The sequence below is a fragment of the Protobothrops mucrosquamatus genome, unplaced genomic scaffold (genome assembly GCF_001527695.2).
Source record: "Protobothrops mucrosquamatus isolate PMUCROS unplaced genomic scaffold, P.Mucros_1.0 scaffold1259, whole genome shotgun sequence".
Taxonomy (NCBI): Eukaryota; Metazoa; Chordata; class Lepidosauria; order Squamata; family Viperidae; genus Protobothrops; species Protobothrops mucrosquamatus.
Genome location: NW_015387465.1, coordinates 120,269 through 136,685, shown reverse-complemented (window position 1 = coordinate 136,685; position 16,417 = coordinate 120,269). Strand labels below are relative to the sequence as shown.

The following is a 16,417-nucleotide window of genomic DNA, read 5'->3' as shown; positions in this document are numbered from 1 at the left end:
ATTTAATATATAATTTATCCAGTTGCATCAGAATTAGGATTTGGGCCAAACAATTCAGTCTTGACAATGAATTGTTCTAGCAGACATGGTGCATATATAAGAGGCAGATCTGAAATAGAATCCTGTCATAGCCCTATAGATGGTGATACACAAATCAATTTTTCCCAAGCCAGAATTCCACAGATATGATGGATTACGAATTCCATACTTATTAGCGTCATATTTGTTGGAAATGATATTTGGGAAGATGTAGGGTCAGATTACTCGAGCTGAGCTCAACTCCTGCTGAGTACATAGGTACAACCACGCCGTTTTCTTGACAACAATATGGATGTGATTTGTTATTGTGTTTTCCTAGCAAGAATGCTATAATTTAAGCTTTTCTGGTCCATTATGATTTCAGGACCAGCTGTTGCACTTAGAAAGGTGGATAAAAATATAAGGATCAGTTAATATAATTATTTTATTTAAGGACTAGTATAGTAACCATTTGTTTTGATTTCATTGTAAAACAGTGGTCTCAGTCAGAGATGAATTCAATTAAAAATAAATTCCAGTCCTCAACACAGTTTATTCTCTTCTTTAACTGAGAGTATATAAAAATGAATGCGGTGAGATCACCAACATGGAGGTCTTTTTTCAAATGCACAGCATTCTTACAGGAAACTAAATTCCTGGACAAAAAAATAAAATAAAATAGAGGTACTTCTCAGAATCAGAATAGAGCTGGAAGGGACCTTGGAGGTCTTCTAGTCTAGCCCCCATTCTCAATTTACAATTGAGCCCCAAATTTCCATTGCTAAGCAGGGCAGTTGTTAAAGCGAATTTTGCCCCATGTTATAACCTTTTTTTTTTACCACAGTTAAATGAATCATTGTAGTTATTAAGCTAATCTGACTTTCCCCATTGACCGCTTGTAAGAAGCCAGCTGGGAAGGTTACAAATGGTGACCTCCGGGACAGTGCAACTGTCATAAACACATGCCAGGTGCCAAGAACTTGATAATTGATCTTGTGACCAAGGGGATGCTGCGACAGTCATATAAAAACCCATCCAAAGTCACTTTTTTCAGTGCCATTGTAACTTCAAAAGTCACTAACCAAATGCCTGTAACTTGAACACTACCTGTATTGTAGATTCATCATCGTCCTGAGTACAAAGCTCACTTTTTGTGCAAACATGCACCTAAACACTGATTGTGTATTGTGATTTGACTTTGGAAAGGAGTCATTTCCATAGAAAGTACTAACGTAAGAAATTAAATCCCATCCCCATCTGCCATTCCTGCAACTTCCTCTCCTCCAAACTACTTGCCTTTATGCAGAATTCCAGATGTGTTTGTATCTTTGTAAAGATATTTTACAGTGAATGTACAAAGAAGGAGGGTACAGTACAGATAGTACACACTGCTTCCCAAACCCCCTACCCTGTTTGCTGAAAATTCCCTTTCAAAGTTGGTTTAAACACAGGTGCCGGTGTGTGCATTTGCTCATTGTATTATATGTTTTTTTTTAGTTCTGATCAGCCTTGATCTTTCTTCCAAACTGGCAAAAGAAAAGCAAATTTTGAAATAATTTCTTACAGTAGACAATCAGAGGAAGCTCTGACCAGATGTCTGCTAATCGGTAAAGCAGAAATGGGGCTACCGTGCCCCCTATATCACACATTCCTGAACATAGTGAAACACCAAAATTTCTGTAAGGAAAAGAAAAGAAAACATCTTACTTATCATGTATAGTTTTGAGTTTCAGATGAACATATTTACTCCTTTTCACCATATACAAGGAATTTTCCCATAGGTGTGCAAGGTGTCTATCACGGTATGTGATCCTTTGCTTGCTACCTACTTGTCTTTGACTCAACTGTGGTATATCCAGAAGACTAGGAAAGATTAGCTTTTCATTTGAAAAACAGAAGCTCTTGAGCTCTTATTGGTGGCTCATAATCCCACTGATGAGCACTTTGTCTTATTCCATCTCCTGGCTGTAGGTTCGAAAGCAACCATTAATCCCTCCTTCTCTCAGGGCTTCAGCATCTTCTCTTAATGTCTGGTTGTAGGCAATCTTTAGAAAAATATCTTCCCCTCAACCCACTCCATCCTCCATAGCAGCATGCAAGCATGGGTGTAGGTACTGTATCAGGAAAAGTACTTAGCTGCAAAAATCTGATACCTCATAAAAGGTTTTTCAGTGCAAAAGAAGGAAGCTGGTTTTTCATTCAGGACATGTTCGGTCAAAACAACCACTTGAAATATTTTGCAAATAACCATTCAACTACATTGAACATTTGGAATGGAGGAAAGAATGGATTGGAGGGGAGAATTATCTGTGTTTGTGTTTGTGTTTGTGAAGTGTCCAAAGTTACATTGTATAAGATAGGCAGCTTTATAAATCTTTAAAACAAATGGAATTAAAACAAAAAGGAAGGGAAGGGAAGGGAAGGGAAGGGAAGGAGGGAGGGAGGAAGCGAGGAAGCGAAGGAAGGAAGAAGGGATGGAGGGGTGGAAGGAAGGAAGGAAGGAAGGAAGGAAGGAAGGAAGGAAAGGAAGGAAAGAAGGAAGGAAGGAAGGAAGGAAGGAAGGAAGGAAGGAAGGAAGGAAGGAAAGCTCCTCCGAGGGGAAATGCAAATTTCTCTTGCTGCTAGAGCACTTGAAGGCTGGATCTGAATAAGGAAGACCTCCTACAAATGGCAAAACAGAGGCCACTAAAAAGCTCTAGAAAACTGTGGTATTTTCAAGAAAAGACCAATTTTGCCACAAAGTTTAATACACACCATTACAAATAGTGGATTACAAACACTTTCACATAAACCTTTGTATGGAAGTGTCCAAACATTCAGAACTGGAGGGAATCAGACACTTTCCAGATAAGTTTCATTAAATGTCTTAATTTGTAAGAACTAGAAATTTATATTTAAGTGTCATTAGTTAATCAATACTGGATTGGCCTTTTACATTGCTTGGTGAAACATAATGACATTAAAGTAGGAAAATATTTTCCCCACTTCTGGAAAAGTGATAAAAAGGCTGAGAAATAAGCCTATCTCTTAAGGAAAATTTGTTTTGATGTAGGGGATGTTGTAAGCTGATTCAAATAGAGTATTGGCAGTTGCATATAGCTCATGACCTGTGAATTGCCTCTTCTCCAGAGCCCCAATCTTTCATACATTTATTGATGACTACATCATATTGAATACAATAGGGTTCACTTCTCAATATGTATAGATGTTAGGATTGCCCTGCAACTCTATGAGCCACTTTCTTGTTAAATATTATTTCTTACTTTTAAAATGCCTTTGGAGAAAAAGCTGATTTTTTTTCCTGTGATCTTGTGAAAATTGCTCAACGTGTAGATTCCACTTACCTGAAAACTGTAGGATACAGTTCACTATTCACGAGATACACAAGTTCAAAAGTGATGGTGATCCCCAATCTTGCCAAGATGGCTACTGCTGTACTTAACCATGGTATATCTGTTGAGATACACAGTATGCAGAAAGGAAATGTTTAAAAAATTCACTTAACTTGGGACGCAGGCATCAAGATCCTATACCTTAACTGATTTTATTATCTTGGTGTCTGACAATTGTTATTCTGGGTGGATTACAAATTTAAAAAAAACCCAGTACATATAAAAGAGAGAGATTAGCCAGAACAATACAATCAGCTACAAAGCCAGATTTAAGTACAGGGGATTCCAATTACCACCTTATCTTAAGGCAAGGGTCTTCAAACTTGGCCCTTTTATGACTTGTGGACTTCAACTCCCAGAATTCCTCAGCCAGTGTGCCTGGCTGAGAAATTCTGGGAGTTGAAGTCCACAAGTCATAAAAGGGCCAAGTTTGAAGACCCCTATCTTAAGGCCTGAGAAAATAGCCCAGTTTTTAGTGATTTTAATGATACAGACTGACCTTCAGAGTGCCAATGACCAGATGATTGCTAAGGAATATAAATCCTTCCATTCGCCACCATTCAGCCAGAAGAAGCTTCTTGAATGAGAAGCAAAATGTTTTCAAAGGAAAAAAAACAAGAAAGTCCAGGTGATTTTTGAAAAGCACCTCTGGGACACTTCTATTTCTTTTCTTTTTTTAAAAAAAATTATTTATGCAATTCATCTAGTGCCTTTAATCCTCACAATCTCTATGTGGCAAGCTTTATTAACAAAGAATTTGCATGAGGGTTAGTGTTCATAGTAGAAATATTCTGAAACAGAAACACTGTTCAAGAATGCTTCAGAAGTTTAGATTTATCTTTAAGATCACAGGTATACAGTGGACCTTGACTTATGAATGTTTGTTTAATGATGGGAAAAGTGACTTACAACCCACCCTTATACTTGTCACTGTCGCACCACCCACCACCACCCCGATCACATAATTGCAATTCAGGATCTTGGCAACTGTCTCATATTTATGATGGTTGCAGCATCTGCAAGGGGCTGCCACCAGTGGTGGAATTCAGCCAGTTCACACCACTTAGGCAGAACCGGTAGCTAATTTTTTGTTGCCCAGGCCCAGAATGGGCTTCTGGAAGTGGCATCCACACAGAGAACTGGTTGTTCACATATTTGAATCCCACCACTGGCTCCACAAAGAAGAGGGAGTCAATCTACTGTACAAAACACCTGAAGGCAGAACAGAAGCAATGGTTGGAAACTAATCAAAGAGTTAGAACCAATGTAGAACTAAGGGAAAATTTCCTAACAATGAGAACAATTATCCAGTGGAACAGCTCTCCTTCAGAAATTGTGGGTGCTCCATCACTGGAGGCTTTTAAGAAGAAACTGGACAGCCACTTGTCTGGAATGGTATAGGATCTCCTGCTTGGGCAGGGGGCTGGACTAGAAGACCTCCAAGGTCTCTTCCAACTCTGTGGTTCTGTTATTCTGTTAGCTTGCAGTCATGTGATCATGATTTGAGAACATCCAAGCTAGCATCTGACCAACAAAGTCAATTGGGAAATCTGAATTCATTTAATGACTGTGTGAGTCATTTAATAACAGTGATAAAAATGGTCAAAAAATTGGGTCCTGTCATAGGATGACTTGGTTCACAACCACACTAACTTATAATGGAAATTCCAGTCACAATTGTGGTCAAAAGTTGAGGATCACCTGTATTCACATAATATTTCCAAATATACATGAATAAATATAAGCTTTATTCCAATGAAGCCATCACAGTATGTTAATACAATAAATATATGAACCTTCACCTGCCCTCTTAAAATCTTGATGCAAATCATTTTTAGCTGAAAGGAATAACTTTTACCATCCACATGACAGAAAGAAACATCAAATGAATCTTTTTTTCCCCCTTGTAATTGCAGCTTAAAAGACTGCAGTGTTTGAAAAAAGGGGGGAGAAAATATAACCGTAAATTGCTCATTTTGGGTGGAGGAGAAGAATACTGGTCCTGCTGAAATTTACTTTTCCATAACTATGTATTGTTATCCTGTTAAGGATCCTCGTTCTTGCTGCAAATAGCATTATTGTTAAAATGCGTAAACTCTCAGGTTTGCCCCAAAGGGAACTGATAAGCTTTACTAAAAATATAGAAGAATTCTTTTGTTTTTTGTTTTTTCTTTTTCCCTTGAGTTCTAGTCTTTGTTTTCATAGGGCAGTGGTGGCGAACCTATGGCACGGGTGCCAGAGGCGGCACTCAGAGCCCTCTCTATGGGCACACGCGCCATCGCCCCAGTCCTAGGCCGTCAGCTGGGTTTTATAAAACCTTTTCGCTTTAGGCCTCCGCCGCCGTGTACAAAAAAAAAGGTTCAATCAATCAGTCAATTTCAACTTCTCACGGAAAAAAAAGATCTTGCAAAGTTGGAATTGATTGATTGAACTTTTTAGTCCCACCCGGTCTGCTGTTACCACCGCAGCCACGCCCACCCAATAGGCCACACCCACCCAATGGGCCACATCCACCCGGCACCCGACAATGCATAAGTGGGTTTTGGGTCTCTAAAAGGTTTGCCATCACTGTCATAGGGCCCATTATTTCCAGATTGCATTAAGGGATAGATCCAAATCACTCCGCTTGTACTGTTGATTTTACTGCAGCAGATGGCAGCACTGAGCCACCTGCAGTTGATCTGGGGCTGTTGGTTTGACTGAGAATGAGAGAGGAAAAAAGAAATAACAGTATTGCAAAAAGACAGTAGCAAGCCACTTCCATAATGCTGCCAAGGAAATCCGCAGGAGTTAAGCTTCACTCAAGCGTATTGCCCAGCAACTGTTGCTTTTGGATTTAATCAACAGGTCTCTGGAAGTATTTGAAACTTTTTGTCATTGCAGACAAAAAGAGACATAGGCTGTTTTGCCCTTGGCATCCTCTCTATTCCCTCAACTGTACTTAAAAATGATAATGGATCTCTCTTGAATGATCACAGAAACATCAATGAATATAATTTAGCCTATCCATTATAGTTAATTTGGATGCAGCCTGATAATGTCATGTGGCAATCCTCACCATTAGGTAATTATGGGATTAGGGTGTGATCATGGACACGGTGTGTCTGATTGCGGAATTGGAAAGCAATGCCCCCTTTTGCCCAATGGAGAAAGTCTAAAGTCTTTTTTTAAAAAAACTGATAAGATGAATTATTTGCCAATGGTGCCCAAGCATCTCATTAAAAGGGGCAGAATGGAAAAACTTGCCTAACGTCTAGTGTATTGTGAGGTCAGCAAATAAAAATCCAGGAAAAAAAATCTTAGTTTTTCTATCCTTTGCCAATTATTGATCTCAAATCTTTGCAGTGCAATGATTATATGGCTTGGACTCCGGAGCTGCAGGCGACGGTCGACAGATGTGTGCGATGTACTTGTTTTCCCAAGGAGAAAACAGGACCCATGATCCCTTTTAATTAAATTGATCTTATAGAAAAAACAAAGCCCTTTCAATATTCCAGCAAAGAGAATATTTGTTCCAATCTTACTGGATTGCATCAGTTTTTTTTATTCTTTCATGGGAAGAGAAATAACCAATGAATGGAATGTATTTGTAAGGTGTATTCTTGCCCCCACCCCCACTATCTGGTGTCTAAGGCAGGGTTTTTCAACCTTTTCACCCATTGTACCACTTTTAGGAGATGGCAAAATGAGAAGCTTTTTACCCTCTAACAGAGGGGTAGTCAACCTTGCCTCTTTTATGACTCGTGGACTTCAACTCCCAGAATTCCTGAGCCAGCTAAGCTGGCTCAGGAATTCTGGGAATTGAAGTCCACGAGTCATAAAAGAGCCAAGGTTGACTACCCCTGCTCTAACACAACTACGTTATACGTGTGTAAATTTCCTTAGTGAAATTTATTTCAGAAGATATTCACAATGTGCTCCAAAAAAAATCCCCTGCATGCCCCCATCCTCAATATCTCTTGTTCTTTGTGGACTTTGCTTAAAGTTTAAGGACCCTTCTGGCCTAAAGGTTGAGAGGGATCATAATTATAATTAATCAAAGAGATATTTCTCAGGCTCCTTTAGAAGGCTCCTTTTAGCTCTGCAAGTTCATATCCCATTCATGACTCCAATGATCCCTTTTCTCTCTGTAGTTCAAGGCAGATCTATCTAGAACAGGCTCTAGATACTCTGATCAGGATGACACGTTGATGCCGAATCACCTGATAAGTGTTCTCAGAAGCCCGAGTTGAGAACTCAGATTATAAATGACGGGCAAATCACATCCTTCTTTGCTTACACAGCTTCCGTGCTTAGATAAATAGCGAATTAATGAAAGCTGACTAATAATTCTGAAGCAAAAGTCTTGGGAAACTGTGAGAAACTTGGGAAACAAGCCCAGTGGCCTTCATTGATTTCTCATTATTTTATATTACAGAGTTTCACAATACTATTGTCACTTAAACATATACTCTTGTTATCGATCATATAACAAATAAGAATCAGGCACTGTTGGAAACTATGGCGTTTCTACTTGTTGGTTTTGGATCATTCCACAATACCCCTAAGGTGTTTTGAAGTTAGCCTCCATCTGTTTTCCATTTGCTCAGCAAACAACCCTCTATATCAGGGGTAGTCAACCTTGGCTCTTTTATGATTCGTGGACTTCAACTCCCAGAATTCCTGAGCCAGCTAAGCTGGCTCAGGAATTCTGGGAATTGAAGTCCACGAGTCATAAAAGAGCCAAGGTTGACTACCAATAGGTAACTCCAATATGGTTGACTACCAATAGGTAACTCCAATAGGTAACTCCAATATGAGTCACAAAGTGCAAAAGGCGAGCTTTACACCACAGACAATCTGGAAGAAAATCAACTGAGCTGCTCAAGGAGGACAAATAACAGGAATCCCCCAATATGGCCTCCAGGCTAGATTGGTATCAACCCCGGGTGGGAAAGAGCCTTGTGTGTTACCGCTGAATGCTGCCACCTCTTGTATTATTTTCCATCATGTTCCAAAAAGCAGTGCGTTTCTTTTGAAAGAGTATCGCACAGTCTTATTTCACCCAACTGAAATATTTGAACCTGTTTTTAAAAAGCACTTTTGTACGTAAACTGAGTGCTTTGAGAGACAAGTGAGATAACAAAGGGAAAAGAAAAAGAAAAATGAAGCCATCTAGTTACCTTTTGGTAAAAATGCTGTGATTAAGCAGGCGGCCCCTGCCACGAGGGTTCCTGAGGCAAACAGAGGACGCCGGCCAAGTCGGTCAATGGTCGCTAAGATTAACAAAGCCGAAGGCAACTCTATCACCGCAGAGATGAAGAACTCCAAATACAGATTCCCTTGTATGAGTCCCAGGCGCAACACAAGCCCTTGGTAAACTACTGCGCTGGTGAACCTTGAAGAGCAAGACAAAACAAGAAACAGTGGGGCTTCCAGGATTGCCTGGGAAATATCAAACATGACAGGCAAAGCTGCAGTGCATCTGCGAGATACCTACCAGGCATACATGAGAATCAAAGTGAATTTTCTCATCTGCGGAGTTCTAACCAGATCAAACAAAGAGGGGTTGCTCACCTCTTCATCAGAGACCTTGATCTAAGAAGTAAGAGAGGCAGAGTTCATATTCCCAATAACAGCAAAGAAATAGTTTTGGGGGGAAAAGTGTTCTAGTTTTGAAATGCACTAGTTTTAATTTTAAAAACAAAAGGCAAGTTGGCAAGAGGGATGATGAAAGAGTTGTTAATAAGCCAACACATTTCATCTTAATATTTTTTCATTTTTTTCCTTGCCATGGTATATGTGTCTTCCCTAAACTACATGGCTGCATCCCTGTGAACAGAGTACAGTTGGATATACCCCCACAAATGTTCAATCTACTCTACTCTACTCTACTCTACTCTACTCTACTCTACTCTACTCTATTCTACTCTACTCTACTCTACTCTACTCCATTCCACTCCACCCCACCCCACCCCACTCCACCCCACCCCACCCCACCCTACCCCACCTATTATTTATTAAATGTATATGCCATCCATCTCACTACCCAAAGTGACTCTTATTTTTAGCTTAGAGTTAACAATTACCAGGTTGGAATGAACTTTACTTAATACTTAAGTTTGTAGAACAGACTGAACACAAACTAACCAGCTACATTTTATACTTTTTATTGTTTACACAATTCTTAACATTGTGGTGAATTTGATAAATCTTAAAGATGAGGGGGAAAAGTTTGTATCAAGGTTAAATATGGCTTTTAAAATGTCATGAACACACAGTTGCTTAAACTGTACAAATGCTAAGCCCGACATTGATGAATGCCCTGAATTATTTTATAATATGAGAAAAGTTTTGATCTTTGATCTTAATACTAAAGTATTCACTGAACTTTTGGGACACCTACCGTCTTGCCTATTGAATAGTCTATTCTGATAGAGCAGCAGCAAAGTACATCTAATCAGCTCTTTAGAGAGAGAATTGCAAAATGGTGGTATAGGAGTCTTATCAGGGACCAGAGAATGGACACACCTGCATGAGATGGCCCACAGCACCAGCCCAATTCCACTTACTACTTGTCAACTGGCACAATGGGTAGGAAAGAAAATTCAGTTATGTATTTTCTTATTGATGCTTGATACTGTTGGCATAAAGAGAAAAGCAATACTGGTACAGCCAAAATAACTTATGACTATCTCATTCATGGACAGAGAACAAGCTGAAAATGGAGTCATGGGAGCATGGAAGAAAATATATATTATCAGGGCATCTTGGCATCCTTTATCCAAGGAGGGAAAGGGTTTTCAAATCATTTTTTTCCCAAAAGAAATGCACCAACTTATTTCTACCAATGATAGGGTGTTAAATAGCATAATCCTTTTCTGTTGTTATACTGTTACAAGCCTAGTACTAGAATGTGTTTGCTACACTTAGTTGTTGGCATGTAATTGTCTCCCCAGCCTCAACCTTCCTTTGGAAATTGGAGCTACAAAAGTTAGGGAGAAACTCCACTGAGAGTACAGAATGTAAAATGCATTTGATGTTCCCATCATAGTACTTCCGGAAACAGCGTGCTCTTTGCTGGGCACAGAGTCAAGAATTACTAGATTTGTGTATCCAAAAGGACTTTGGAAAAGAGCCAAAGTGCACTTTAGATATGTAGATATGATTGAAAACTAGCCAGGTGCAGCTGTCAATAAATTATGATTGTGGCTGAGAACACTAGCTCGAAACTTTAGACTAAAATTTTTGAAATGACGCAGGAAAAGTACCGTAATACAATCTGGAAGCCAAGGTTAAAGTTCTAAAAATATTGTGGTTGAACAAACTGAATTTAATATAAACTGATTGATGCCCTCCACAGCATCAATTTTTGATCATTATTTTTAATCTGACCTTATATATAAATATACTTAATTATGCACAATGCTTTTATAACATTTATGTCGAAAGAGACTCTTTCATGTAGTCTATTCAAGTGTTATGAAAAGTTGGAAAATCTCTTTATAAATGATTTATGAAGTTTTAGTACATTCTTCTTGGAAATGTGGGATGGAACATAATTTTGCTGTTTTAAGAGACTGCAAAAATAGCCAACTTTCCATTCCATTTCTCTTTCAAAAAAAATTAGTTTAGTTTACTAACAACATTTTCCAAGCAAAGAATTAAGTGCACTGTACAATATAAACTAAGATATAATGACAAATAATGCAGGCTCATAAACCCTCTCCTTTTGAAATATTATATACTGTTAGGAATGGGGGAAATCCAAAATTTAATTTGATGGTGGCTTGCTCAAACTATACCATAAACGTCTAACTATAGGAGTTATGTTGTCTAAAACAATGTTTTCCATAAAAAGCAACAACAGAATTTTAAATCCTTGCACCTTCTTCTCTGAAAACAGACAAGTTCCATTTCTTTGGAAGAGGATTCACTCTAATTACCTATGTTCTGCTGAAAAGTTTAACAAATCCTTCAAGTTCTGGCCAATGACGTCCACGTTAGTAAAAACAGAAGTAGTTGTTGGAAAGACCCCTATCATATTAATCCTTTCATCTTGCAGTGGACCGAATGAAACTGACTTCCTGAAGTCAAGATTGAGAATTATGTGTTTCTCTGCGTCTCTCTTTGTGTCTCTGTGTATGTGTGTGTGTGTGAAAAATCCATCTCACTGAGAAAATCCATCATGAAAGAAAGAGAACTATTGAGAGTAATCTTATTAATTTGCAACTGTAGAATGGTTAAGCTGTGTATAGAAAACACACGAGGACATAACCAGAAGAGTAAGAAGAAATTGCTGTGGGGCTCTGTTAATAAACATGTGCTTTGGTTAGAGGCAAGGGACAGAGGAAGGGAATCAAAACACTGCTACAAGTGGCATTCAGTTTGCTTTCTCATTTGAACTGGAATCTAGGAGAAATGGGAGGCAGCTCAAAGCCACGAAAAAACTGAAGGGGGTGGGGTGGGGAGTTTTCCCTAAATGCTAGGGGATGTTAACACTTCAAAGAAATTTGATGGCTGCTAGCATCACATACACATGTGACCTACAAGCCATTCTTGCTTTGACTACAGGACTTCTGTGCTGAGGGGATGCTATGCTTTGAAACCCTGCAGGGCTCAGCCTGTGAGTTTATATGAAGACTTGTCTAAATAAATGGCAAGAGATATTTTTACAGAATACTTTCGTTAAGATACAGCGGTAAAAAAAATTAGCCGTTGTTGCAGCTATAGCACTTGCCCTCTGGAATGACATTGCTCCCGACCCAGAGATCTGTTTGGCTCCCACTTTGACCATATTTAGATGAGTCCTTAAGCTCTGGCTCTTTTCCCAGACCTTGGGCTAGAGCGGGTTGCTTGATTTGTGAGATGGTGGTTTGTTTCTTCCAGGCACCCTTTGTCTATTGCATGGATCGTTTTACTTCAAATTGAGTGTATCGTACGCCACCCTGGGTTGTAATGCAATAACATTACATTTTACAAATTAAATTAAAGTCCGTACCTCCGAAAAATGCTCTGGGAGGCTTTGTCCATTTTCCTTGGCAACGGACTGCACAATCTGCAAGGCCTTCTTGCCTTTTTTGCGAGTGATCAGCCACCGTGGAGATTCAGGGACCAGCCTGCCAAAAAGGAGAGACCAATGAGGAAGAGTTGGCAACTGTCAGCAGGTTACATTTATTGCCTGCAAGAATGCCAAAACTTCATCAGCATCTTAATGAGTTCTTAGGCCTTTCAGTTCTTTCCTGGCACTCCGAGTTTCCTTCTCCCTCCTGAAAACTTCTTTTGCTGGGGAAAATGACTCTTGCAAACCTGGCCGCTTCAACCCCCTCCCCTGCTTTTTGGAATATCCTTCCAGAAGCTTTCGTACTCTTTTGTGTTAGTTTGGTTGAGATTGTTAATTATATTTTTTCTGAGCCAATAAATGACATTGCATATGATAAGGAAACAAGAGGTCCAGCGCAATTGAACTCAGTGAAACTAATGAATCAAATCATTCCAACAGTAAGCTAGAAGTTGTTATTGATTATTAGGTGACTCATACCCATAATCTGATGGCTCTGAAATTCTACCTAGGGCAGGGGTAGGCAACCTTGGCTCTTTTATGACTCGTGGACTTCAACTCCCAGAATTCCTGAGTCAGCATGGCTGGCTCAGGAATTCTGGGATTTGAAGTCCACGAATCATAAAAGAGCCAAGGTTGCCAGGAATTCTGGGATTTGAAGTCCACGAGTCATAAAAGAGCCAAGGTTGCCTATCCCTGCCCTAGGGCTTACAAACACTTTATAATCAACAAGTTTGATTATATGCAATCAAGTGTGTGTCAAGTCCTTGTGATCATATAGATAGTTTCTCTAGATGTCTATAGAGATTCTCAGTCATCTAGGTCACGGTTGTCCCAAAGATGCTTTCTTTCAAGAGGCAACTGGACTTTCTTGTTTTTCTTTGAAGACACTTCGCTTCTCATCCAAGAAGCTTCTTCAGCTCTGACCAGATGGTGGGTTTGATCTAAGTCTGTGCCTCAAGTGAGATCTCTGAGTTGATTTGTTTAATGATTCTTGGCTGTGCTTTTCTCAGAAGTTTACTCCAATATCAATGTTCAAAAGCATAAACTCTTTTTCTATCCTGCTTCTTCACTGTCCAGATTTCACTTCCATAAAAGAAAACTACTTCCATAGAAGAAAATGGGGAAAAAAACATTGTTTCCATGGTTCTAATTCTGTGGATATAAGATACATCCCAACATCTGAATATATTTTCCATGGCCTTCATTGCTACTATATCAATTGCTAGTCTGCAGCATATTTCTTAACTACTAGTTTCTTTCTCTCTTGATAGATGATCTTAGAAGATTGAAGAATAATAACCACTTCAGTATCTTCATTGTAAATCTTAAACCTGATTGCTGTACCTGTTGTCATGAATTTGGTTTTCTTTATATTTAAACGTACTTCCATTTTTATTAGGTATTAGGATTGTTTTAAACTGATCTCATTAATTATCTTATTAAGTACAGCAATTATATTAATAGAATATAATCATGGCATAGTAAGGATGATGATTTATGGCTATTCATTAATAATGATAACCATTATTTTTATAGATTTCAAACTTATATAAATTAATAGTCTATATAACAACTCCAAAATATAAGTCAGTATTATTGTTGCTCCCATAATGTAGATGTCATAAGAGCTTATCTAATGACTGAGATTTAGACAGAGAAATTGTCTTAATCACGACACAAAAATGATTCTCAGCTTATTACAATAACTCATTTTAGCTTTCCTCCATCTAGTGCCATTAATAAGTGTTTGACTCATGATTTTCATAATTTTTTGGATGTGCTTCTCTGAAGATACATTGAGAGTTCAACTTCTAGAAAAGACTAAGTTGGGAAAGGCTCTGTTGTAAGAAACAGCTGCTATTTGCATTAAATAGGACTCATCATGAATGCATGAAAAAATAATTGTGGGGGTGGGGGAGAAAAGGAAAGTAATGGTAGAGTTACCAGTAATATAACAGGAAAAGAAAGTTGGGAAGTGTGGTAACTAGTTGAATCCCCTGCCATGTGGGAATCACATAAGCAATTCCAGGAAGAATCACAACTCCGAGTGTGAAGAACATCTGTATTACAATTCCAACGACCCGTCGGTGATCTGAACCAACCAGCTCTGTTACTGAATTGACCAAAAGACAAACAAAAAACTTTGAAACTTTGAAAGAAAACAAGAGAGCCATTATAAAAAATCATAGCTGAAGTAATAGCACATTTTTTTCCAGCGTCTTATGTCAGCCATCCCCAACCTTTATGGCTTGGCAGCCTGGGAGAGGGAGATGGGAACCGGCCTGCGCAAGCAGTGGGCTGGCACTCATGTGCACATGTGCACCCGCCTACCACTTGCGCAAGTCAAGCTGTGCTTCCAGCAGAAAAAAATAGGAAACCAACCTTCATCAGAATGATGCTATAGCAAATTCTACAATAAAATCCAATTCAGCAAAGCTCCTTCAATAAAGCTATTCGGCTTCTGGGAAACAACGGAAAAAACACCATGCCTTACCCAATACAAAGCTTGTCATCCAGGTTCCCTTTCCAAAGATTCCTTGTAGAAAGCGAAATATTGAAAATACAATAATGTTTGGTGCAAAAGCCACTATTAGGCCACATAGTCCTGCCCCAAAGCAAGAAAAGAGATAAATGGTGATTCTGCCAAATCTGTCAAGGGAAGCAAAATAAATGAATAAATAAAGAAGAAATGGAGCCAAGAGGAGCCAAAGATAACTTTAAAAATCACTAGTGAAATTTCTGTTCTTCCCCCAGATTATAGACACTCTACTAGGTTTGCCCAGATACATTCAGTTACAAGCTCCACAATCTTAATCAACGTGGTTCATTGCTACTCCCTTTATTAGATTAACTTCTTAGGTTGTTTCATAAAACTATTTGGGAATATCTTCTGCATAAACATGCATAGGATTCTGTTACTGCTATAGAGCTAGATCTTCTAAAAATGAATAATTCTTAGTTGAATGCTAAGGTATCTCACACCAGTTCTACTCCTTCCACGTATTAATTACTGCAACATCCTGGGTGTGTGCACATCTTTGGAAGAGATCAGATGTTTCATCACTGATTGTACTAGTGAAGATAAGTGCCTTAAAATGATTACACTCTTAAACTGTAAGAAGTTGGAGATTGGGGATGTGAAAATTACATCCATTCTTCTACCTATGAATGATTGTAATTAACACTATTTATCATACAAGGAGCACAGTTTGTTGGAAGTTTTTATCCTTTCGTATTTTAGTCAAATACTCAAAAGCTATTTATTTTGTTGTTGCTTTGGGCCTTAAGGGTTCAAAATTATGACTTGGGACCTCTGAAAACGATGAAAACACAGTCAGCAGTCCCAGAATGACTAGAAGCACTGCCAGACATTAGTAGAATGACTAATGCCACACACTATGACAGTCAATAAATCCCTAAAAACATTTTGTTTTGCCATCTTTGTTACCTTTTGGTAGCCCACATCTCTTAGATCAGGGAAGGCTTTGGAACAAGAGACTAGAGTCAAAGTGGACAAAACTTTGACAAAAGCTTATGCAGCATCATAATCTTGCTTAATTCTACTCATCTATATTTAAATACTTGTAGCTGTCAGAACAAGAGCCAGAAAAGCAGACCATCTGCTTTATGTCTGAATTTGCCTCCAGAGTGTGGAAATCTCTGTCCATCAGCCAGATCAGAGGTGGGCAACTATGGCCCTTTTATGACCTGTGGACTTCAACTCCCATCAAGATGTAAAGGGGCCATAGTTGCCCACCCCTGACTAGGATAATGCTTGGATACTTTGGTTTCTTAGCAAACTGCAATGGGCAGAAACCACGCTTTTCCCTATTTGAACAATAAAGAAAAATACGTTTTATTGCAAAACGTGAGTGCAAGCTTTCAACGCCCTTCCCTCAAGTTTGAGTGTGAGGGAGGGAAAGAGGAGCATGCAGTACACACAGGTGGTCCTCGACTTACCATC

At 38.9% G+C, this 16,417-nt stretch overlaps 1 protein-coding gene across 1 annotated transcript in view; it reads right to left on the bottom strand.

Moving 5' to 3' along the window:
• SLC22A3 (solute carrier family 22 member 3) overlaps positions 1-16,417 on the bottom strand; it is a 24,942-nt gene that overhangs the window by 1,642 nt on the left and 6,883 nt on the right. The window contains exons 2-8 of the mRNA XM_015821128.2: positions 14,948-15,102; positions 14,398-14,566; positions 12,391-12,508; positions 8,890-8,987; positions 8,573-8,787; positions 3,363-3,471; positions 1,583-1,695 (exon numbers count right to left, since the gene is read on the bottom strand). Coding sequence (XP_015676614.2) covers positions 1,583-1,695; positions 3,363-3,471; positions 8,573-8,787; positions 8,890-8,987; positions 12,391-12,508; positions 14,398-14,566; positions 14,948-15,102 — 977 coding nt within the window. The remainder of the gene's footprint in view (positions 1-1,582; positions 1,696-3,362; positions 3,472-8,572; positions 8,788-8,889; positions 8,988-12,390; positions 12,509-14,397; positions 14,567-14,947; positions 15,103-16,417) is intronic.